This window comes from Doryrhamphus excisus, chromosome 10 (assembly GCF_030265055.1).
Source record: "Doryrhamphus excisus isolate RoL2022-K1 chromosome 10, RoL_Dexc_1.0, whole genome shotgun sequence".
Classification (NCBI taxonomy): domain Eukaryota; kingdom Metazoa; phylum Chordata; class Actinopteri; order Syngnathiformes; family Syngnathidae; genus Doryrhamphus; species Doryrhamphus excisus.
In genome coordinates, this window is record NC_080475.1 from 7,128,238 (window position 1) to 7,152,590 (window position 24,353).

Consider the following 24,353-nt stretch of genomic DNA (forward strand, 5'->3'; position numbering starts at 1 on the left):
TTCTCCTGCTTCTCCTCCCGTCCGCACACGTTGACCTTCACCTTCGCATACTAACCCCTTACGTTTTTGGTAAAAATTGATGCCCTAAAATTTTGGCGTTTTATGCCATTTTTGGGTGCTCCTGGGGGCCCTGTTGAGTGTGTGTGAGGTTTCCCGTGTTTTTTTTTTTTTTTTTTTTTTTACCAGAAAAGTGTATTAGCAGCAAGTTGAAAAAAAAAAAAAAAAAAACAACACACGTTTTTTGTCAAAAATCACCAAATTCAAACCCTGGCATTTTATGCCGTTTTTGGGTGCTCCTGGGGCCCCTGTTGAGTGTGTGTGAGGTTCCAGATGAAACAATGTCTCGGCTTCCACGTCTTCATGGAGTCAAGCAGCTTTTCTATGCTGGAACTTCAAACATTCCATTTAACGTATTTATCACGGTCGCATCTGGAGGCAATTAACCACAGTAAACGAGGGACGACTACACCAATCTTCTTCCAATGTACTGATTGTTGTACTGCGTGTACATAACTGAGTACCAGTCCTAGTACTTTGACATGGTAAAGCATACATAGCAGGGGTGGGCAAACTTTTTGACTCGTGGGCCGCATTGATATAACAAAATTTCCGGGGGGGGGGGGGGGCAGACTATATATTTTACATGTAACAGTCCACCTGGTATTATTGTATCTGTAAAATTGTCATGCAATCTGCTATTATTATTTATTATTTTATAATTATATAATATAAAATAATATAAAATAATAAATAAAATAATAATATAAAAATTATAATTATTTATATTTAAATATTTTAAAAATAATAAAATATTATAATTAAAATAAAATTAAAATAATAATTATTATATTATTATTATGTAAAAATATGCAAATATAACAATATTATTATATATAATTAATATAATAATTAGCATTAATATAATAAATATAATAATCATAATAGTTATAATAATAATATAATAATTATTATTTTAATTTTTATTATTATTATGTGCTTGTGTCCCTTTTTTCAGGAGCACTTTGTAAACAACAGACCATGTCAAACAACGAAATTGATAAAACCATCAAAAGGTTGGCTCAGGCCATGATGCCAGGTTGTATGTTGACTTTAAATGAAATACTTTGGAAAGATTGGGCGGGCCGTATTCAAACACTGGGCGGGCCGGATGTGGCCCCCGGGCCGTAGTTTGCCCACCCCTGATACATAGTGTAAATACCTTACCACTGCTTTCCCCCGGGGCTTACAACTAGACCCCCCAGTCGTATTATTGTAGTATTATTGTAGTATTATTGTAGTATTATTGTAGTATTATTGTAGTATTCCACGTCAAACTAGAGACAACACTCCAAGTCTGTGATTACTAGCATTTATTGCCGTGGACATCAGACACAAATATGTTGGGGTAACATGGCGTCTGACTCTAAAACATCTGGGAAACAACAAGGAAGGACTTTTGACGGGAGACGTAGTCCAACAAGATTCCATGGAGATGATGAACACCGCAAGCATTCTATCGGGTTCAGTGATGGTCACGTACCAGACTCTCAGTCTAACCCCCGCATACCTCCCGAGACCCCCGCTTTGGATTCCCCGGCACAGGCGACCTTTGGTGGAGATAGTGCTGAGTCTGTGATGGATGAAGCCAGGTAGGATCTGTGATGGTTCAACATGTGAAGCTCCTGGCTTTGCCGCCGCTTTACTCCATCCATCCATCCATCCATCCAACCATCCATCCCATCACGGAGCAGCTGCTGGGCTCAGGTATCTTTAATTAACCTTCCTCTTGTGTTAGGGTTGGCACCCACCCGTTTTACATTTTAATACATAAAAAGAATCACGTAATATTTGTTTATGGCATCAAGGCTTTTTGACTTTCAGGAAACTATTTCAACAAAATAACTACGTTACTACGTTATGCTAGCCGAGCTAACGATGAGCCAATTCAAGAAACAATACAAGCAGTTGATGTTTGCTAAATCCAAGGATGAAGAGTCTTGAACCAGTCATGATGTGCTATATATATCACTATATTGACACGCACTATGGTACACATTATGGCATTGGATGCTCATATCACCCAGTACCAGATACGAGGTACGTACATTATTTAATAAACAAAACAAAAAAAAAACAAAAAAAAACCTTAAACTGTATTATGGAAAGCAGGAAGTGAACAAATGTAACAGTTAGCGATTGTAAAAGTACCAGATGGAGGGGTAGGATTTAATAAGCTTTGCTTCTTCCTACTCCTTTTGGACATGTGGAACTGGGAACTGATTATGGGAAGCACTCAATTGGAATCTGATGCATGTTCAAATTAAATCAAACCATTACCATTACTATTACCATTACCATTACCATTACCATTACCATTAGCATTAGCATTAGCATTACCATTACATTACCATTACCATTACCATAAAACCAAAAATATAATTTTTCCTACATTTTAAAATGGTCTGGTTGAAATGATGACCACTGTATTGTTAGGGTGGGTTTGGACCCGGTTCTAATAATATGAATATATAAAGCAATATTTTGAGCCACAACTGAAATCATAAGTGAAATTGGAAAAAGAAATGGAGGGGTATGGTGACAAAAAAAGTCCTCCATGCCCACCCCAGAAGTATTAAAAGCAACATTTTCATGGATGAGGAATCCTAAGAAGATAACCAAATGTGATGGTAATTTATTGTTTTTATTGATTTATTGTATTTTATATCTGATTGAATACACGGGTCAAAACCGAGCCGTTAACATGAGCGATGATACCAGAACGCTAACACAAGAGGAAGGCTAAGCTCCAAGTTTCACCAAAGTCTTGTTGATCTTTTGGAGCCAACAACTGAAAAACCAGGAATGACCTTCAGGCCAAGACCCGTCACCATGCAAGCAATTTTTGATTGACGGTTATTATTGACAGTGTATTAAAAAAAAGCTTCGGTATAGCTCGTCTCTCTGAGTCCACTTCAGTGCATTAAGAACCCCATGGGGGCGCCCCGCAGGCTTAGGTTTAGGTTTAAGGGGTTAAACAAACTAAACTGGGGCATTGAGGTACTCACGGTTCACTTGACGCTTTTCCAGTTGACAGGAAACTAGCTTAGTGGTTTTTAGTGGTCTACAACCATGTGGCCCCAAGGAATGCTTCAGAATCCAGTTCTGTTTGGGGACAGGACACCACTAAAACAGGCCGAGACCCTCCAAAGACTGTCCTCTTCCGTCAGAGTCAAACGGTGGACTCTTTGGGTCCTTCCCGAGCAGCGTTCTTACAGCCGTAGAGCCACTTGATGACCCGAGCGTTCCTCTCGATGATGGACACCCCGGTGGGCGGCTGGTCGGCCAGCTCCTCCTCGAACAGCCCGTCGCCCGAGTGTCGGGAGAACTCGCTGGGTTCTGATCCGCCTTGGACGCTGCGCAGTGCCAGGGAGAGCGTGTCCGTGGAGCTGGCGCCCGAGAGGAAGTTCTCCCTCCCCAGGCGCTCTACCATGTCAAAATCCAGTCCGCAAAAGTCAAAGAAATGCTCCTGGTCTGACAAATCCAAGGAGCAGCGGAGATCCGACGTGGAGCCATGCAGCTTAGTCCTGCGTGCCGGCGGGGGGGACGCCCGTCTCCACGGGTCCTTGTCATCGTTGAGATGGTCTGCATCAGTGGTACCTTTGCTAAATCCATCACTGGTCTCATCAGTAGTACAACTAAACCCAGGACTGGGCAGAGATCCTGGACTATGTTCTTGGTCTGTCTTACTGGACCTCCTGCTGCCCGGTCCACCATCGGTGGTATCCTTATCGTTAGTCCATGACATGCGAGAGTCTGCTTTCTCCTCACCGATGATCATGTGGTGGACTTTTCCTTCTCCTGCATGGCTCCTGTCCCTCATGGAGACCTGGAAGAGGCGGCGGACAAAGCTGGAACTCTTCAGGTCCATGCTGGTGTGTTCCCCGACACCAGAACCGTTGGAGCTCTTGCACTCCTTCTTCTGCCGGTAAATGACGAGCGAGTCGGGCCTCAGCATGCGTTTGCCCGTGCTCCTCCTCAGGACGGGGGCACTGTGTGGGGCCACCAAGGGGTTCGGTCCAGGCGTCCTGGGGCAAGGAGGCTTTCCGTTGTTTCCGTTGGTCCTGTTGTGAGCCTCGACATCAACGGAAGCTCGTCGGTTCTCTTTTCTGGAGTCTTCGTTTTCATTGTCGTCCCTTGAGGTGAAGGACCCAGACAGAGGAGATAAACCACGCAGGGGGAGCTGAGGGCTGAACCCGCCGGGGACGTTGAAGGCTCTGCGGGGCGGCGGTGGCGGCGTGGTGCAGGGTGCCAGCACGGGTTCCTGTTTGGTGTTCATCACCTGCTGGCTCTTGACATATTTGGCTTTGTCCGCTTCCAGTCTCTCCACGGCGCTGGCGGAGCGTCCGTGGCCCCCGCCGTCTATCTGCCGCCGCAGGTAGGCGGGGCCTTTGTTGAGGAGCCTCAGAGGGGACGGGGACCCGGCGGGCGTTAACGGCTTCATGCTGATTTAACCGAATCGGACAAAGATGAAACTTGCTCCTCTGCCGGCGTTCCACAGGGTGCTGTTGCGGATCCGACGCTAAAAAAGCTTCATTCCTCCTCCAGGAAGATGTGAGCTACGAAGGAGGTGGCAGTTCAGGAAACCACAGTAGATGTTGGGTGTAGACCCTCTGCAGGCTCTTTCCAGGGGAATCTTGGAGCTAATTGATATCCAGGGTTTACACAGACCTTAGGAGAAGTCCTTTTCCGTCATTCCCAAATGAGACGCTCCCTGCCCACAGAGGAGCCGAAATAGCAGGCAGGGTGCTCCCTTTCAGAGTCTTTGTCCTCCCCCACTTTTTCTCCTCCGTTTCTCTGCTCCTCTGCTCCGGCGATCCTCTCAAAGCAACCTTTTTAGTAGCCGAGGGCACTTGACACGTCCCATGGACAGACGGGGTCCTCGCTCTGGTCTCACCTGTGTGTGGACCCTGGGTGGGGGGTTGGGTGGGGGGGGGGATGGGGGAGGGGTGGGGGAGGGACAGAGTCAAAGTTTTAGTTTACAAGCTGAGAGCAGACGGCAGGCGACACAACTTTGTACTTTATTTAAAGCTACAAGGGGGGGGTGCATGGTTGGGGGGGGGGGGGCATGTCCTCAGCAGGCAGCAATGCAATGTACCACATTTCTTTATGGATGTATGCATAGATACATACTGTACATACTCCTACAGTATACTCTGTACAGTATACACAACAGTACTAGCTACTGTTGCTGATCAGGTATGATTAATAACCAACCGGATCAACGATAAAAATATCTATCATCATACACAAAAAGTAGTATTATTCACCTGTGACCCAGCGATACAACTTCCTGTTATCGTATACTTAGACCAGCGGTATCCAAAGGGCGGCCTGGAGCTGATTTATGATCAGTTTTATTGGCCCCCAGGCACATTCTCCAAATATCATCTAACAGAACAGCGAAAAATCCCAACCAGATATACCAGTTGAAAAGTTCAAGTAGTTTGGGGGGGGGCGGTAATTTTACTCACAATAGGCGTGGCATTCAAAGATAGATGGAGACGTTGGGCCGGATTTTGGAAGAAAGACCCAAACTCCAAACATGCAGGGAACAGAGATTGTAAACATGGTTCTTTTTATGTTTCCTATATTGGCTATAGGGGTGTTATTTCATGTCTGGAGGGCTCTAATCATGTTAAACAGTGTATTAAGAAGGCCATGAAAGGGTTTTTGATGCAGGATGCATCTTTCTCTTATGTCTATATTGGGTAATAGGGGTGTAAAGGTGACTATAGGGGTGTTATTTCATGTCTGGAGGGCTCTAATCATAATTAAACCGTGTATTAAGAAGGCCATGAATGGGTTTTTGATGCAGGATGCATCTTTCTCTTATGTCTATATTGGGTAATAGGGGTGTAAAGGTTACTATAGGGGTGTTATTTCATGTCTGGAGGGCTCTAATCATGTTAAACAGTGTATTAAGAAGGCCATGAATGGGTTTTTGATGCAGGATGCGTCTTTCTCTTATGTCTATATTGGGTAATAGGGGTGTAAAGGTTACTATAGGGGTGTTATTTCATGTCTGGAGGGCTCTAATCATGTTAAACAGTGTATTAAGAAGGCCATGAAAGGGTTTTTGATGCAGGATGCATCTTTCTCTTATGTCTATATTGGGTAATAGGGGTGTAAAGGTGACTATAGGGGTGTTATTTCATGTCTGGAGGGCTCTAATCATGTTAAACAGTGTATTAAGAAGGCCATGAAAGGGTTTTTGATGCTGGATGCGTCTTTCTCTTATGTCTATATTGGGTAATAGGGGTGTAAAGGTTACTATAGGGGTGTTATTTCATGTCTGGAGGGCTCTAATCATAATTAAACAGTGTATTAAGAAGGCCATGAAAGGGTTTTTGATGCTGGATGCGTCTTTCTCTTATGTCTATATTGGGTAATAGGGGTGTAAAGGTTACTATAGGGGTGTTATTTCATGTCTGGAGGGCTCTAATCATGTTAAACAGTGTATTAAGAAGGCCATGAATGGGTTTTTGATGCAGGATGCGTCTTTTTCTTATGTCTATATTGGGTAATAGGGGTGTAAAGGTTACTATAGGGGTGTTATTTCATGTCTGGAGGGCTCTAATCATGTTAAACAGTGTATTAAGAAGGCTATGAAAGGGTTTTTGATGCTGGATGCATCTTTCTCTTATGTCTATATTGGGTAATAGGGGTATAAAGGTTACTATAGGGGTGTTATTTCATGTCAATATTATAAGGAAAAATAACATTTGAGTAACGTAGAGTTGAAATATTGAAGAAACCTTTTGGGGGAGGTTGTAATATGAGAAACAACAAATACATTTATTTTCTACTGCCTATCCTCACAAGGGTGCTGGAGCCTATCCCAGGGGAGAGGCGGGGTCCACCCTGGACTGGTGGCCAGCCAATCCCAGGGCACATATAGACAAACAACCATTCACACTCACATTCATACCTATGGACAATTTGGAGTGGCCAATTAACCTAGCATGTTTTTGTAATTGAGGGGGGGATACGAGTGGAATCGAACTCGGGTCTCCTAGCTGTGTGGCATGTATGCTAACCACTCAACCACCGTGCAGCCCCAACTAACATGTGCTTTACAATTAGAGACAAGTAGTATTTCACAGTCAATTTCATTTTGATATGGTGATACAGGCCAAAAGTATCCCTAATGTACTGCATATATACGTATATCTATAGAGTATATATCTATGTTGGCATACGGGTCCATACGTGTGCTTTAGAGAACATCAGAGTGCGTCCCACTGAATGTTTTCACATGGAAAGCATCTAGCTGGTGTAGGCACCCTGATTGTGTTCACGTGACCCTTGACCTCCGCCACCAGCGCTGCTATAAACGTAGCACGGAGGATGCAACGCAGCGTGGTGGCGTGGCGGCGTGGAGGCGTGGACGCCGCTCCGCTTTTCCAGATGTCCTAGGAGCAGGAAAGCTAACACAACAACAGGTGTGGACGCCATAAAGGAGGAAGAAGCTCAGCCTCGGACGCCTCCTCCATCCTGATGAAAGGGGGGGGGGGGGGGGGGGCAGATGAAGACACAAGGCAAGTTGAGCTGAAGTTTGCAAGCTGGGTTTAAAGTTCACACCCCCCCCCCCCCCCAGCCCAAGACGGTCATTTGCTCTTAATGAGTAGCTAGCATCTTCTGCTGAGAATGTTCTTCCATCGCATGGACGTGAAAACAAAAGCCTTCCTCCTCTCTTCCTGTGCGGCCATCTTGCCCCCCCGCCCCCCACTACCATCTTTGACCCACATTTCTACATTAAGAACACCTATGAAGGATCTTGTATGCTGATCCTCCAAAGCAGCAGAGTCCTCCTGTCTAGTCCAGGATCTTGTACGGTGGGGTGGAAGACCAGTGAAGGAAAGGACTTCATCATCTGGCCTGGGATCAGCAGGACGTCAACACCAGATAAGAACTTGATGGATTCTTAGGAGGACCACCTTGGAACCTTTGAAGCGTTTACCTGACGACATGCAATCATCCTCCAATAGAGGATCTTTGACAAGCAATTTTTGTCCCTAAAGAACAGCAGAGCATTCCTGTCTGAAAGCCCCCCCCCCCCAGGATGATGCCTCCGACTTCCAGAGAGAGACTCATGGTCTTTGTTTACACTATCAATGGACCACAACAACGCCCCCCCCCCCCCCCCCGCCCCCCCCGCTCTGCCTCATTAGTCAGGGAGGGGCAAAAGACAACATGGCGGCACTACAATGCCAAAGACACCGACTACTACTACCCCCCCCCCCCGTGTGTGTGTAGAAGTAATGGTAGCTAATGGTTGCTAATGACTGTCTGTATTCATGCCCCCCCCCCCATCCAACACCAGAATGGACAACATGGCAGCTTTTGTCATTCAAAGGCCATCAACACACGGATAAAGACGTCAGGCGGCTGCAGACGGGAGGATAAGATAAGATAAGATAAGGGGGGCTCACTGGAACCCCCCCCCAAAAAAAAAATAGCTGAGTCAGCTGAATATAGTCAGCTGGGGTAGGCTCCAGCACCCCCATGGCCCCATTGAGGATTAAGCGGCATAGAAAATGTCTAGAACAATCAGTGCCAATGATGGCCAAAAGCCGGCCGACACGCTTCCCCGCAGACGGAATCAAACATCAGCGTTGGCGGAGGAGCCCGGAAAGAGAGAGCGTGCCATGCGTGGCCGCCGTCGCCCTCACGCCTGAGCGGAGCGGCGTGCCGTGAGCCTGATGGGATGCGACCGAGCGGCTGAACAATTAGGAGGATGTGACGGCGGCGAGGAGACGTCGAGCCTCCAGACGGATTTCCTTCAGCTCGGCTTTGGGAATGATGGAGGCCGGCGTAAATAAAAGATGTTGTTCCGAGTCCACGCAGGCCGCTGATGCAACCCAGCGGCTGCGAGGCTCGGGAACGTGACGAGACCCGCCATGACAGCCCACCCAGGCGTGGCATTCAAAGATACATGGAGACGTTGGGCCGGATTTTGGAAGAAAGACCCAAACTCCAAACATGCAGGGAACAGAGATTGTAAACATGGTTCTTTTTATGTTTCCTATATTGGCTATAGGGGTGTTATTTCATGTCTGGAGGGCTCTAATCATAATTAAACCGTGTATTAAGAAGGCCATGAAAGGGTTTTTGATGCTGGATGCATCTTTCTCTTATGTCTATATTGGGTAATAGGGGTGTAAAGGTTACTATAGGGGTGTTATTTCATGTCTGGAGGGCTCTAATCATAATTAAACAGTGTATTAAGAAGGCTATGAAAGGGTTTTTGATGCTGGATGCGTCTTTCTCTTATGTTTATATTGGGTAATAGGGGTGTAAAGGTTACTATAGGGGTGTTATTTCATGTCTGGAGGGCTCTAATCATGTTAAACAGTGTATTAAGAAGGCCATGAATGGGTTTTTGATGCAGGATGCGTCTTTCTCTTATGTCTATATTGGGTAATAGGGGTGTAAAGGTGACTATAGGGGTGTTATTTCATGTCTGGAGGGCTCTAATCATAATTAAACAGTGTATTAAGAAGGCCATGAATGGGTTTTTGATGCAGGATGCGTCTTTCTCTTATGTTTATATTGGGTAATAGGGGTGTAAAGGTTACTATAGGGGTGTTATTTCATGTCTGGAGGGCTCTAATCGTGTTAAACAGTGTATTAAAAAGGCCATGAAAGGGTTTTTGATGCTGGATGCATCTTTCTCTTATGTCTATATTGGGTAATAGGGGTGTAAAGGTTACTATAGGGGTGTTATTTCATGTCTGGAGGGCTCTAATCATAATTAAACAGTGTATTAAGAAGGCCATGAATGGGTTTTTGATGCAGGATGCGTCTTTCTCTTATGTCTATATTGGGTAATAGGGGTGTAAAGGTGACTATAGGGGTGTTATTTCATGTCTGGAGGGCTCTAATCATAATTAAACCGTGTATTAAGAAGGCTATGAAAGGGTTTTTTATGCAGGATGCGTCTTTCTCTTATGTCTATATTGGGTAATAGGGGTGTAAAGGTGACTATAGGGGTGTTATTTCATGTCTGGAGGGCTCTAATCTTGTTAAACAGTGTATTAAGAAGGCCATGAATGGGTTTTTGATGCAGGATGCGTCTTTCTCTTATGTCTATATTGGGTAATAGGGGTGTAAAGGTTACTATAGGGGTGTTATTTCATGTCTGGAGGGCTCTAATCATGTTAAACAGTGTATTAAGAAGGCCATGAATGGGTTTTTGATGCAGGATGCGTCTTTCTCTTATGTCTATATTGGGTAATAGGGGTGTAAAGGTGACTATAGGGGTGTTATTTCATGTCTGGAGGGCTCTAATCATAATTAAACAGTGTATTAAGAAGGCCATGAATGGGTTTTTGATGCAGGATGCGTCTTTCTCTTATGTCTATATTGGGTAATAGGGGTGTAAAGGTTACTATAGGGGTGTTATTTCATGTCTGGAGGGCTCTAATCATAATTAAACAGTGTATTAAGAAGGCTATGAAAGGGTTTTTGATGCTGGATGCGTCTTTCTCTTATGTCTATATTGGGTAATAGGGGTGTAAAGGTTACTATAGGGGTGTTATTTCATGTCTGGAGGGCTCTAATCATAATTAAACCGTGTATTAAGAAGGCCATGAAAGGGTTTTTGATGCTGGATGCGTCTTTCTCTTATGTTTATATTGGGTAATAGGGGTGTAAAGGTGACTATAGGGGTGTTATTTCATGTCTGGAGGGCTCTAATCATAATTAAACAGTGTATTAAGAAGGCCATGAAATGTTTTTTTGATGCAGGATGCGTCTTTCTCTTATGTCTATATTGGGTAATGGGGTGTAAAGGTGACTATAGGGGTGTTATTTCATGTCTGGAGGGCTCTAATCATAATTAAACAGTGTATTAAGAAGGCTATGAAAGGGTTTTTGATGCAGGATGCGTCTTTCTCTTATGTCTATATTGGGTAATAGGGGTGTAAAGGTGACTATAGGGGTGTTATTTCATGTCTGGAGGGCTCTAATCATGTTAAACAGTGTATTAAGAAGGCCATGAATGGGTTTTTGATGCAGGATGCGTCTTTCTCTTATGTCTATATTGGGTAATAGGGGTGTAAAGGTTACTATAGGGGTGTTATTTCATGTCTGGAGGGCTCTAATCATGTTAAACAGTGTATTAGGAAGGCTATGAAAGGGTTTTTGATGCAGGATGCGTCTTTCTCTTATGTCTATATTGGGTAGTAGGGGTGTAAAGGTGACTATAGGGGTGTTATTTCATGTCTGGAGGGCTCTAATCATGTTAAACAGTGTATTAAGAAGGCCATGAATGGGTTTTTGATGTAGGATGCGTCTTTCTCTTATGTCTATATTGGGTAATAGGGGTGTAAAGGTTACTATAGGGGTGTTATTTCATGTCTGGAGGGCTCTAATCATAATTAAACAGTGTATTAAGAAGGCTATGAAAGGGTTTTTGATGCAGGATGCATCTTTCTCTTATGTCTATATTGGGTAATAGGGGTGTAAAGGTGACTATAGGGGTGTTATTTCATGTCTGGAGGGCTCTAATCATGTTAAACAGTGTATTAAGAAGGCCATGAATGGGTTTTTGATGCTTCCATTTCTAAACAAAGGTGGTGTCTGGAACCAATGAATCTATTGGTGTTTATTTGGTGTTTTGGTTCTGATAATACCCAAATATCTTTGACTCTGGACGCCCCCGCTTGGTCTTGCTAGTAGTGACTCAGCACTTCCTGCAGCGCTCCCACCAGGAAGTTCCCAGGGAAGCAGGAGCGGCAACAACAAGGCCGCAGGAGCAACACCTCATCATCGTGTCTCAAAGCGCCATGGGTGATGTCATCATGGGGGGACGGGGGGGGCATGTTTCCCCTCTAATGACAAACTTCCCGCCATAACAAGATGCAACACATCTGCAAACGCCACCATCACTTTTAAAAACAGGGAAGGACGCTTAATCGGGAGGTCCAATCACATCGGGGGGGGGGGGCCCTCAGGGCACGGACGCCGGCTCCAACAGGAGGAGGAGGTCTGCTGCTTTGAACGCCGGCGGGGTTAACAACATCAGACGTGCCAACGCTGCGACGCTGACGCACCCGCGCATGAGTCAGGGCGGGAAAGTCAGCCAAACAATCTGTCATGGCCGACAGGTTGGCAAGACGGGACTCATGGAAGATTGACAGGACTTGACTACCCAGGACTTTATTACGTAGCGCATGTCTTCTCTACAGACCAGCTTTAGAGTAGTCCGTGTACAGACTCTCACTTCTTTTAGTCCGTGTAGAGCAGCATAGCTAGCCATGATTAGCTACCTAGTACACTAGTAATCACTATATGTCCTCCATCCTACCTAGTACCTAGTCATCACTATTCCGTATGTCCTCCATCCTACCTAGTACCTTGACATCACTATACCGTATGTCCTCCATCCTACCTAGTACCTAGTCATCACTATACCGTATGTCCTCCATCCTACCTAGTACCTAGTCATCACTATTCCGTATGTCCTCCATCCTACCTAGTACCTAGTCATCACTATTCCGTATGTCCTCCATCCTACCTAGTACCTAGTCATCACTATACCGTATGTCCTCCATCCTACCTAGTACCTTGACATCACTATACCGTATGTCCTCCATCCTACCTAGTACCTAGTCATCACTATACCGTATGTCCTCCATCCTACCTAGTACCTAGTCATCACTATACCGTATGTCCTCCATCCTACCTAGTACCTAGTCATCACTATATGTCCTCCATCCTACCTAGTACCTAGTCATCACTATTCCGTATGTCCTCCATCCTACCTAGTACCTAGTCATCACTATACCGTATGTCCTCCATCCTACCTAGTACCTAGTCATCACTATACCGTATGTCCTCCATCCTACCTAGTACCTTGGCATCACCATACTGTATGTGTCCTCCATCATTTGAAACAACACCAACATGTACGACGTAAACGTCACAATTTCACCCTGGAATGGATGATTTCTATTTCTAGCATTTCCTCCTGGAAAGAAGGTTGGAATGGATTCAATGCTGGACAGCAGGAGATAGCTAGGAGAACCTTTGTACCATGAAGCGCCTTAGGAACATCTCTACAGGTACGAGAAGAACTATAGGTACCATGAAGCACCTCAGGAACATCTCTACAGGTACGAGAAGAACTATAGGTACCATGAAGCACCTTAGGAACATCTCTACAGGTACGAGAAGAACTATAGGTACCATGGTGAACCTTAGGAACATCTCTACAGGTACGAGAAGAACTATAGGTACCATGAAGCACCTTAGGAACATCTCTACAGGTACGAGAAGAACTATAGGCACCATGAAGCACTTTAGGAACATCTCTACAGGTATGAGAAGAACTATAGGTACCATGGTGAACCTTAGGAACATCTCTACAGGTACGAGAAGAACTATAGGCACCATGAAGCACCTTAGGAACATTTCTACAGGTACGAGAAGAACTATAGGTACCATGAAGCACCTCAGGAACATCTCTACAGGTACGAGAAGAACTATAGGCACCATGGTGAACCCTAGGAACATTTCTACAGGTACGAGAAGAACTATAGGTACCTTGAAGCACCTTAGGAACATCTCTACAGGTACGAGAAGAACTACAGGTACCATGAAGCACCTTAGGAACATCTCTACAGGTACGAGAAGAACTATAGGTACCATGAAGCACCTCAGGAACATCTCTACAGGTACGAGAAGAACTATAGGCACCATGAAGCACCTTAGGAACATCTCTACAGGTACGAGAAGAACTATAGGTACCATGAAGTGCCTTAGGAACATCTCTACAGGTACGAGAAGAACTATAGGTACCTTGAAGCACCTCAGGAACATCTCTACAGGTACGAGAAGAACTATAGGCACCATGAAGCACTTTAGGAACATCTCTACAGGTATGAGAAGAACTATAGGTACCATGGTGAACCTTAGGAACATCTCTACAGGTACGAGAAGAACTATAGGTACCATGAAGCACCTTAGGAACATCTCTACAGGTACGAGAAGAACTATAGGTACCATGGAGCACCCTAGGAACATCTCTACAGGTACGAGAAGAGGTAGAAGACCGTAGATGACAGCATTTGTCAATGTAATCATGGTGAGACGCTGTGATGAAGAATCGTCTCATCGTCGCAGCTGACTTTCCACTTTCTCCTCCAATGTTGACTTTCAAAGCTTACGATACGAGCAAACGTCCGGTCAGTGAACGCAGCACCGCCAAATAAGAACAATGCTTACCTTTTGTTGGCTTTTTAATCCTGTCCTTTTGGGAAACCACCGTGAAAAGCCAGCTACTCGCTCGCATTGCGTGGTCGTGCGTGGACTCCTCTGTAGTGAAGCACATGAAGTACTTGGAGCACATGAAGTACTCATACACAGAGAGAGAGAGAGAGAGAGAGAGAGAGAGTGGGGGGGTTGGGCAGGTACGTGTGTAAAAGTGACTCCCACGTGTAGCCAGGGGGTGGGGTTTAGGGAGAGGGGCGGGGTGTAAGGTAAATATGACACCCCCCCATGGAGCACTATCACTTGGTTTGACCATCATCATCATCATCATCACCGCCAATGCTAACTTTAGCATGGCTTCCTCCTCGTGACTTTATACAAAAATAATACTACATAGACTGTATACTGTACATCCAATAATACTACATAGACTGTATACTGTACATCCAATAATACTACATAGACTGTATACTGTACATCCAATAATACTACATAGAGCGTATACTGTACATCCAATAATACTACATAGACTGTACACTGTACATCCAATAATACTGCATAAAGCGTATACTGTACATCCAATAATACTACATAGACTGTATACTGTACATCCAATAATACTGCATAGAGCGTATACTGTACATCCAATAATACTGTGTAGTTCCAAAAGTCAAAGCCAGGCTGTGCTCCACCTTTTTATGACAACAAACATGTCAGCCATTGAGTAAAATACACATTTATACTCGTCAATGTCAACACTAGTCCAAGATCCTCTAAATGAGAGGAGCACCTACTAGTCAAACTCCACTCCGCTAGCCAAAGATCCTCTATATAACAAGAGCACTCCTACTGCAAACCAAATCTAGCCTTAAAGGGGCCTAGGAAATAAGTTAGGGTAGTGTTTAGCAATTCCAAAGAAAGTGCACTTCCCCTTTAAGAGCCTCTGTGTACTGTAAAAGGAGCATGGCTGTTTGTAGGCATCTACTGCAAAAAGATCCTCTATATGACAGGAAGACTGCTGTTTTTATGATGATGATGATTGATGAAGAGGACTAGTTTGACTTGCTTCATGATTGATTGATTGATTAATGCTAATCTATCGTTGACTTGTAAACCAATCACAGATTAGAAAAGAAAGTAGAACGGCTCACATGATTGATTGGATTGATCTCTCCTGATTGTCTCACTGAACGAATCTCACTTTTTTTCTGATTGTCTAACTGAACGACTCTCACTTGGTTTCTTCCTGATTGTCTAACTGAACGACTCTCACTTGTTTTTTTTCTTCCCTGCACATCCGTCACCCTCCGTCCCGTCGGTGTACACGAGGCGGCACGGTGAAATATAGATTAGATCATCGTATGAGCTGTAGCCATATTGTACTGAGCATCCAGGACAGTCTTTTCTATGGTTGCTAGCCTTCTGTGGCGCTATCACCCCCCCCCGCCCCCCTAAGAAGCCTTGCTGATGGAGCGCTAGGAAAGCGTAGAGGAGCCACGCGTCTCAGAATAGAACTTCCTGCTCGTCTAAAAGCCGCGTCACGCCAGACTGGAGCCACACGATCTGCTGCCGTGACCTCTCACCCCACCTCACCCCACCTCACCCCACCGTTCTTTTTACTGCACACGTGTACACTTCCCTATTCTTACACTGGGTCCTTTTTAGTACATAAGTGTACACTTACATATTCTTACACTGGGTACTTTTTAGTGCATAAGTGTACACTTACATATTTTTACACTGGGTCCTTTTTAGTGCATAAGTGTATACTTACATATTCTTACACTGGGTACTTTTTAGTGCATAAGTGTACACTTACATATTCTTACACCGGGTCCCTGTTAGTGCACAAGTGTATACTTATATATTCTTACACTGGGTCCTTTTTAGTGCATAAGTGTATATTTACATATTCTTACACCGGGTCATTTTTAGTGCATAAGTGTATATTTACATATTCTTACACTGGGTCTTTTTTAGTGCATAAGTGTATACTTACATATTCTTACACTGGGTCCTTTTTAGTGCATAAGTGTACACTTCCCTATTCTAACATTGGGTCCTTTTTAGTGCACAAGTGTACACTTACATATTCTTACACTGGGTCCTTTTTAGTGCATAAGTGTACACTTACATATTCTTACACTGGGTCCTTTTTAGTGCATAAGTGTACACTTCCATATTCTTACACTGGGTCCTTTTTAGTGCACAAGTGCACACTTAGACATAGTTGCACTTACGGCCACAGTTTGACCCTGGAACGGATCATTTGTCTTTCCAGGATTTCATATTTCAGTGTCCCCCTCACAGGAGACATTTGCTCCCGTCTGTTTATTTCAGCCTCCGTGCCGACCTTTGACCCCTGTCCCCGCTGACGACGCCTTTTGTCCGCCATGGCCATCTGGAGAAGGAGAAGTGTTGCTTTTAGAGGCTGCTAGGAAAACACAAACACACGCTGGAAGACGCCGGGTCAGTGGCCAGCCAAAGATTGTCAATGACGTGAAGATGGTCTGCTGCTGACGTGAAAATGGTTTGGATGGGGGTTCGGATCAGGGGGTGTGGTCTATTGTTGTCTCCTCTTTTGTGACGTAGGACTTGATCCATCAAGCTGTGTAATGCATCTTACAGCCTCCTTTTCAGCGCTGTAGCTATGTTAGCACTGTAGCTATGTTAGCACAGTAGCTATGCTAACACTGTAGCTATGCTAACGTCGCTGAGCCTCTTCTTTGGCTGCTTTTGTGGCAAACATTTCCTGGCAGAGAGGTGCTCCTCATTTTGAAACCCTGTGAAGTTTCAATAAGGGGGGCAGGGAGGCAGGGGGGTGGACTTACCCCCGCTGCCACCCCCTCCCTTAATGAAAGACACGTTGCCCACAGCCCTTGGCGCTCAAGCCAAGCTTTATCCCAACTTGAGCTCTGATTGGCTCGGCACTTTGATCTACTGCAGGAAGCACGCGTGCCCCCAATTAGCCAACCGTGGACCCGGGCAACCTTCCCTGGGGGTGGGGGGGGCAACCCACAGCGTGAGCTGTGATTGGCAGACACACCGGCTCCGGCTATACGGGGAACCTCAGCGTGCCCCCACGCCGTGCAACTACCACACTTTGGTAGGTCCACAGCTGTCATGCAGATGGTGTCCAAAGCACGGTCCGGGGCCGTTTGTGGTCCGAGGCGCTATCGGGAAAACTCACTTTACAGGAGGAAGCCGAAATATGCGGGAAACAGGAGAGAAGCCCGCTAATCATAAAGCCCCCCCGCCTGATGTGTTATGACGATGGCGCCCCCCCCCAGCTTGTCCGTGTGCAGCCACGGGAGCGCTAGATAGTCCATCAGGTCAACTGAGGCTCTGCGTTGATCAAGGGATGGAGGCGGGGCATTTCAGGGTTGGGGCGGGGCTTCCATGAGGGAGGAGTCAGCCCCACTGCTGTAATGCAGTATTTAAATGCATGCCCCCAATGCTGTAAAAACCTGTCCTGTCACATCATCGTCCACGCTGACTTACCGCCTAGACGCCCCCCGCCGCCCCCGCCGTCTCTTGACATTCTCCGACACCGGAGGGCGGAGCTGGCAAACACGGAACACACTACGCTTGGCATGCACATTTTGGACACTCGGCCTGCTTGGAGGAGTTTGGGGTGGAAGAAGGGGGGCCTCTCCCGGCCCCCCCTGTAACCTCTGACCCCGCAGGATGATGACGATGATGATGATGTCATATCACATCACAGGCTCTGGCTCGCTTGTTACAGTCCAAATGCTCCTGTCATATAGAGGATCTTTGACTAGCTTTTTGGGCAGTCAGGTACTGTCTTGTAAACAATCTTTGACAAGCGTTTTTCCAGTAAAAAATGCTCCTGTTGTATAGAGGATCTTTGACTGACATTTTTGCTGTAAACTTCTGTCATATAAAGGATCTTTGACTCGCATTTTTGTAGTAGTAGCGGTCCTGTCATATAAAGGATCTTTGACTTGCATTTTTGTAGTAGTAGCGGTCCTGTCATATAAAGGATCTTTGACTCGCATTTTTGTCGTAGTAGCGGTCCTGTCATATAAAGGATCTTTGACTCGCATTTTTGTAGTAGTAGCGGTCCTGTCATATAAAGGATCTTTGACTCGCATTTTTGTAGTAGTAGCGGTCCTGTCATATAAAGGATCTTTGACTCGCATTTTTGTAGTAGTAGCGGTCCTGTCATATAAAGGATCTTTGACTCGCATTTTTGTAGTAGTAGCGGTCCTGTCATATAAAGGATCTTTGACTGGCATTTTTGTAGTAGTAGCGGTCCTGTCATATAAAGGATCTTTGACTCGCATTTTTGTAGTAGTAGCGGTCCTGTCATATAAAGGATCTTTGACTGGCATTTTTGTAGTAGTAGTGGTCCTGTCATATAAAGGATCTTTGACTGGCCTTTTTCATATTCCTGTAATATAGAGGATCTTTGAGTCACGTTTTGCACGGTCCTGTTAAATAGAGGATCTTTGAGCGTACTGGATGAAGGCGTGTCCTGCCAAAGAGGGGTTGCTGGACACGGTCTGACACGTAGGAGACTATTCTGGAACTAAATGTGCTGCTGGTGTAGAACAGCAGCCGCCATGTTTTATGACGAGGGATATTTTGATCATTCCCTGAGCTGAAAATGTTGTTTTGTGGGTTCATTCTGTGTTTTTTATAGAAGCGGTAATCACAGAGGTTCCCTCCTGCTTGGCAGCAACGTGCGGGATGGAGTCGTCACAAACACGGAGCAGCACGGGACTCCGAAGGAAGTCTGGAAGATTAAAGAGAGTGAAGGGCCTGGTGGTAAATTTAGCAACGTAAACAAGGACAGAGCTTCGCTTGGTGGCGAAGTGGGCGTGTGCGCTCCACGGTACGAATACGGAGACCGGCGGAGGGAAGCTCTCATCATCGTGGAAATGATAGCCACGCCGCTCAGCCGGGCGCCGCCTCATTTTGGCAAGAACAACACCAACCAGTGTGGGAACGCGGCGGCCATGTTGGTTATGTTGATTATGTCACTAGCATCTAGTCATCTATTCACACTTGTAATGTAATATGTAATATGTAATATGTAATATGTAGGTACATGAGGTGGTAGGTGGGTACACTAGGTGGTAGGTGGGTAGGTACACTAGGTGGTAGGTGGGTACACTAGGTGGTAGGTGGGTAGGTACACTAGGTGGTAGGTAGGTACACTAGACGGTAGGTGGGTAGGTACACTAGGTGGTAGGTAGGTACACTAGGTGGTAGGTAGGTACACTAGGTGGTAGGTAGGTACACTAGACGGTAGGTGGGTAGGTACACTAGGTGGTAGGTAGGTACACAAGGTGGTAGGTGGGTAGGTGAAAGAGAGTTTGAGGTGCGAGCCACGAGGCCTTTGCTAAAAATGAAAGGTCAGTTTCTGCTTCCATCGTACAGATGCTTCTTCTGTCTGCCAGACACACAGGTTTGAGTCCGAGGTGTTCCACGTAGCCCCTCTCTAAGGCCCCCCAGGGCCAACCATAACGCTTACCTCATGGCCATGAAAGCAGCGGTGCCCGGGTCACATCTGGCACCACCTGAAAGAAAGATGAAGGCACATTTAGAACTTGAAAAGGAGGCCGTAAGCGTTTAGTCAGCACCAATAAAACAAGCAAAGTCTGGGGGGGCTGGGGGGGGGGGGGGGCTCACACCACAAGAAAACAGAAACACCTCGCAACGTGGCCGTTTGATTATCGCTCCCTCGCTATACTGTTATATTACTGTGACAGCGCTCCAGCGGGAGCTTCAATGGCTTCCTTACTCTAATTCTGTCTACCATGTTGGCTCACATTTAACGCCAAAAGGAAGTACGCTGTACTGAAAAAAAAACTACAAGGAACTGCTAACATGTCATGCTGTTATTTCCTCTGATTATGTCTGCTATATGGGGTAATGGGAGTGTCAAGATGACTATAGGGGTGTTATGTCCTGTCTTGAGTGCTCTAATAATGTTAAACAGCGTATTCAGAAGATAACATCACCGAATGAAGATGGGAAAGTTAGCAACAGAAAGCGACGCCAGTGGCCAACCGTGGCCTCCAGCATGAGGAAATGAAATGAATGTGTCAATCACACACCAGAGAATCAGTGGGTGGGACTAATGAAGCCATCTATACCAACTATAGCAACACCTAATGTATATTTGATGGAATAATGCAGTATTTTACTACACTCAATAGTCACACTTGTATTTGTAGAATGACAGCGCCGCCTTCTGGTAGCTTTATGTACATGCACCATGACTGGTACTAGAACACTGGAACCACAATTACACTGGAGGGCGCTATATCTGTACATAAGGTACATATATACATTCATATATGTGTACATGTGGTTCATACATACATATGGTTCATACATACAGTACATCCATCCATCCATACTTGATCTTGGTTGGGTGTTGCCAAACGGATGGAGCTTTAGAACCTCAACAGGTGCAATGTGGAGGCCGCTTTTAAGATGGCTGGCAACATGAAGCCTGCTGTCATTAACTTCAGGCTTTGGACGGGCGGCGAGATCAACGCCCTGCTGTCAGATTTACGATTAATCCAGCGTCTAAAAACAAACAGTGACTAAACGCCTCCTGGCACCAGGACGTGAACTTGATCTGTGACAGCACGCCGATGTTTGTGGCAGCATCAGCATCATCTCCTGTTGGCCTGATGCCAAATGCCAAAGGAGCTGTACTGGCCTGGAGGTCCGGCACGGCACAGACCTTGGGGTGATGATAACCATGGAATTACACACGAGTAAATTATGGCATCAGCAAACATGAGAAAGGAAGGAAGTTGATGCTAGCATTTAATACAATAAACAATATTTTAGCGCTAGAGTCATCCCTCGCTACATGGCGGTGCGAGCATCGTGTCCTCTCTCTTTCGTTTCGAGTCTTAGCTAAGAATGATGCATATTTATTTATGTTGCACCCCTGACATCACTTCCTGTCCGCCCACCACTAGGGTACACATTTCCTGTGACACACAAACAGGTTTATTTGCTCTTCTGATGTTCGCTAAGTTGGCTAAAAGAGTGTGAAGCCATCTGCGGACAGGAAGTACGCTCTCCGGGGTCGTTGCGGTCTTGAAGCGTAAAGGCCAACGAAAGCTGATGTCCTAATAAAAGGAATGTTGCAGAAGGGCCGCCCCTGATGGGCCCCCGTCCTCTACGGCATCCCAAAGAAGGAAAGCTCTCTGCCTCGTCCTTCAACAAAAGTGCCGAGTCATGTTAAGGAAGCTCCGTCACGTCTCGGGAGGCCGCTCCCACGGCCGAGCCAAACAAAAGTCTCCTTGAGTCATCCAGCATCGCTACGCTATATTCCACACGACCCGCGGTGACCTCTGCTGGTTCTTCTGTCCGCATCCAGATCCCCACCCCCACCCCCCCCCAACGTGAAATAATTCCCTAAACGTATGCACCCCCGTTCCCATGCCAGCCACCACCAATACCGATGCTGGACTTACTCCCCAATCAGCACAAGATGTCCTCAGGCAGACGTTCAAGAAATGCAACACCCAGGGGGGCTTTTAGCACATTTCAAGTCCTCGGGATGCTTGATGGTTCAAACGCTGACCTTCGTCATGAGGGACCAGCTCGGGCAACACGAAAGACTCCCTGGGAAATGGAACCCTCTTATACTGACCAAAGACAGTACTGCATACTTTACTACACCCTGGACACCACACCAGGTACATATAGTACATAGCAGGTATGTATATATATCACATACATACAGTACATAGCAGGGTACGTGTATATATCACCTACATACAGTACATAGCAGGTATACATCACCTAGTATATAAGTATCACCTACATAAAGTACATATGGTACTCAATCAAACTCAATCAATGACCTTGACAAATGTTCAAGTAAAAAAAAAAATGATGGGTGTCGTTTGTACTGGTCCCGTACTAGTACTAGTACTAGTACTTGGCATCAATTCGACATCAACATTCGCAGTATCGCCCAGCCCCACTTAGCGTATTTACCGTAGTATCACCCACCCCACACAGCAGGCTGCACGGCGGTCATCTTACCCTCCATGCCGGTAGGTGTCACTGTTTGACGGCCGACGTCCTCCGCCCTCCAGCCTCCTCCTCCCATCCACCAAACGTCCGCGAAAGGCTTCGCATTTTGAAGGTTGAAGGCGAAGCAGCACCGAGTCGGGCCGACCTGGCTCGACAAGCCAGGAAAGAAGCCTCCCGAAGCCGAGGCGGAACGCCTCCACCCGGGCTGTCCCTCCCCGAGCTGACCCCCGCCAAGGTCCCGTCCTCATCCTCCTCCTCCGGGGCGGAATTACCGCACACGCAGACGGACACTGACGGCTGAAACCTCGCTTTGAAGAAAGTTCGGCGACGCACAAAATGCGGCCGCGTTGTGGCGTGGCTCCTCTTCAAGGTCAGATTGTGAGCGACGCCGCCCGTGGAGACACTTTACCGGCCACTGGGAAGGGACCGAGCGGCGTCGAGGGGATGCCGCTGACCGTCGCTCGTCTCCCGCATCAGCAATGACACATTTCCCCCGGGAGGACATCGACGGTCGCAGAGTAAACTTGTAAAAGCTCCGGAAAAGGAACCGGTGGAGTTTTTCGTCCAGCAGCGACGTTGTGGCTCTCCTAGTTTATGAGCGACTATTAATTATCTTGACGTTTCCTGCTTCCTTCCTCGGCCTCGTCGCTCACCTGGCTAGCAAGACGCTCCGCAGCGGCTAGCTCACCTTCCTGGGTCCGGGTCCGGACGCCTTCTCGGCGGTCCCACGCTTCAACACTCGCTCGGTTCGTGCGGCGAAGTTCGAACCGACAGGCCGCCCAACTTCCTTGAACTTTAAGGCGTTTCCACCTCCTCCAGCCATGCCGCCGCGAAGAGGCTCTCGGCAGCCGGGCGGCTTCGGCAGCGGCTTGCCGGAGCGCGGGCTCCTCTTGCTGGTCCTCCTGGTGCTCCTGGAGGGCTCCGTGCTGCCCCTGGGCGCCGCCAGCTCGCCGGATGTCGGCCACCGACACGACTCGGACGTCCACGCCGTGCCGGAGGAGAGGCACAACTTCACCAAGAAGCCCTTCCCGGTGCTCAGCTTCGAGTACGAACACATCCAGACCCCCTTCGAGATCTCCCTGTGGGTCCTGCTGGCTTCTCTCATGAAATTAGGTGAGATGGTCCTAACCCTAACCCTAACCCTAACCTTAACCCTAACCCTAACCCTAACCCTAACCCACTTCAGGTAAAAGGTGAGCTCCTTACCCACCCTGGCTACACCTGGTCAGGCTTATTAAATAGTTTTACACTCATGTACTCCTTAGTGATGGAAGGCTGATAGTAAAATGTAGACTTCTACTGCATGGTACTGCAAGGCTATTGTACTTTCAGTCAATAGTACCAAACCTCCAAAATCAATAGAGTGCTTTACTGTTGAGTCACAAGCACATGATGCAGAGGGAGGAATGGTGCAATGCTAACAGTTCCACCTCCTGAAGCAGCTGAAAAGAAGCAATTCCAGCCTTCCGGAGTCACGCTAACGTGCTGTTTTATGTTTTACTTGTTGACTTGCATCGCAAACAAACGCTGCCCTTTGACCCCCGTGGTGCACCGCTGTTAGCGGTTAGCCTCATCAGCTCGCCGGAGGAGCGATCACATTGATTGTCTTTATTCCGTGCGTGAATGTGGCGTAAGTGAGGTCCCCCTCAACTGTCCTTCCAGGACCTTCCATGGAGGAAAGACCTTTGGAGGTTTCTTTAAAGAGTCAGAATAATAATAATAATAATAATAATAATAATAATAATAATAATAATAATAATAAAAAGACAAGGGGAGTAAGCATAAAAAAGAAACATCATCCCAGAGAATTGCTATCTCACTTCTAAGCGAGGAAGCGTGTCGCAACCAGAAGGCCGCCTTGTTGGCTTTGAAGAGGCTGTGATGGTCCTGTCAGGATGCTTTGCCATCAGCTGACTTGTGACTGGTTCCTACTACTTCCTGTCACAGCCAGGACCCAGCAGCACGGTGCCGTCTGCACCAGGATGGAGGGCGACACGTTGGCGGCCTTCCCTTTCAATTAGCGACAAGAAGCGTACAGGAAA

General features: G+C 46.4%; 2 protein-coding genes across 4 annotated transcripts in view; one reads left to right on the forward strand and one right to left on the reverse strand.

Moving 5' to 3' along the window:
- Positions 1-1,163: 1,163 nt before the first annotated feature.
- fam110d (family with sequence similarity 110 member D) lies at positions 1,164-23,446 on the reverse strand. Of its 2 annotated transcripts, XM_058083433.1 has the most exons (3): positions 22,321-23,446; positions 19,775-19,820; positions 1,164-4,967 (listed from the first exon to the last, which is right to left on the reverse strand). In XM_058083433.1, the coding sequence occupies exon 3, from the start codon at positions 4,499-4,501 to the stop codon at positions 3,230-3,232; it is 1,272 nt and encodes a 423-aa protein (XP_057939416.1). In that variant the 5' UTR covers positions 4,502-4,967; positions 19,775-19,820; positions 22,321-23,446; the 3' UTR covers positions 1,164-3,229. The 2 variants fall into 2 exon arrangements, with proteins under 2 accessions (XP_057939416.1, XP_057939414.1); XM_058083431.1 differs by lacking the exons at positions 19,775-19,820; positions 22,321-23,446 and adding an exon at positions 14,290-14,512.
- slc9a1a (solute carrier family 9 member A1a) overlaps positions 22,344-24,353 on the forward strand; it is a 30,057-nt gene continuing 28,047 nt past the window's right edge. For both annotated transcript variants that reach the window (XM_058083428.1, XM_058083427.1), the window contains exon 1: positions 22,344-23,424. In XM_058083428.1, the coding sequence (XP_057939411.1) occupies positions 23,133-23,424 (292 nt within the window). In that variant the 5' untranslated portion in view covers positions 22,344-23,132. The remainder of the gene's footprint in view (positions 23,425-24,353) is intronic.

Excerpts from the sequence above, each read along its gene's own strand:
- fam110d (XM_058083433.1), bottom strand. The coding sequence starts at position 4,501 with ATGAAGCCGTTAACGCCCGCCGGGTCCCCGTCCCCTCTGAGGCTCCTC.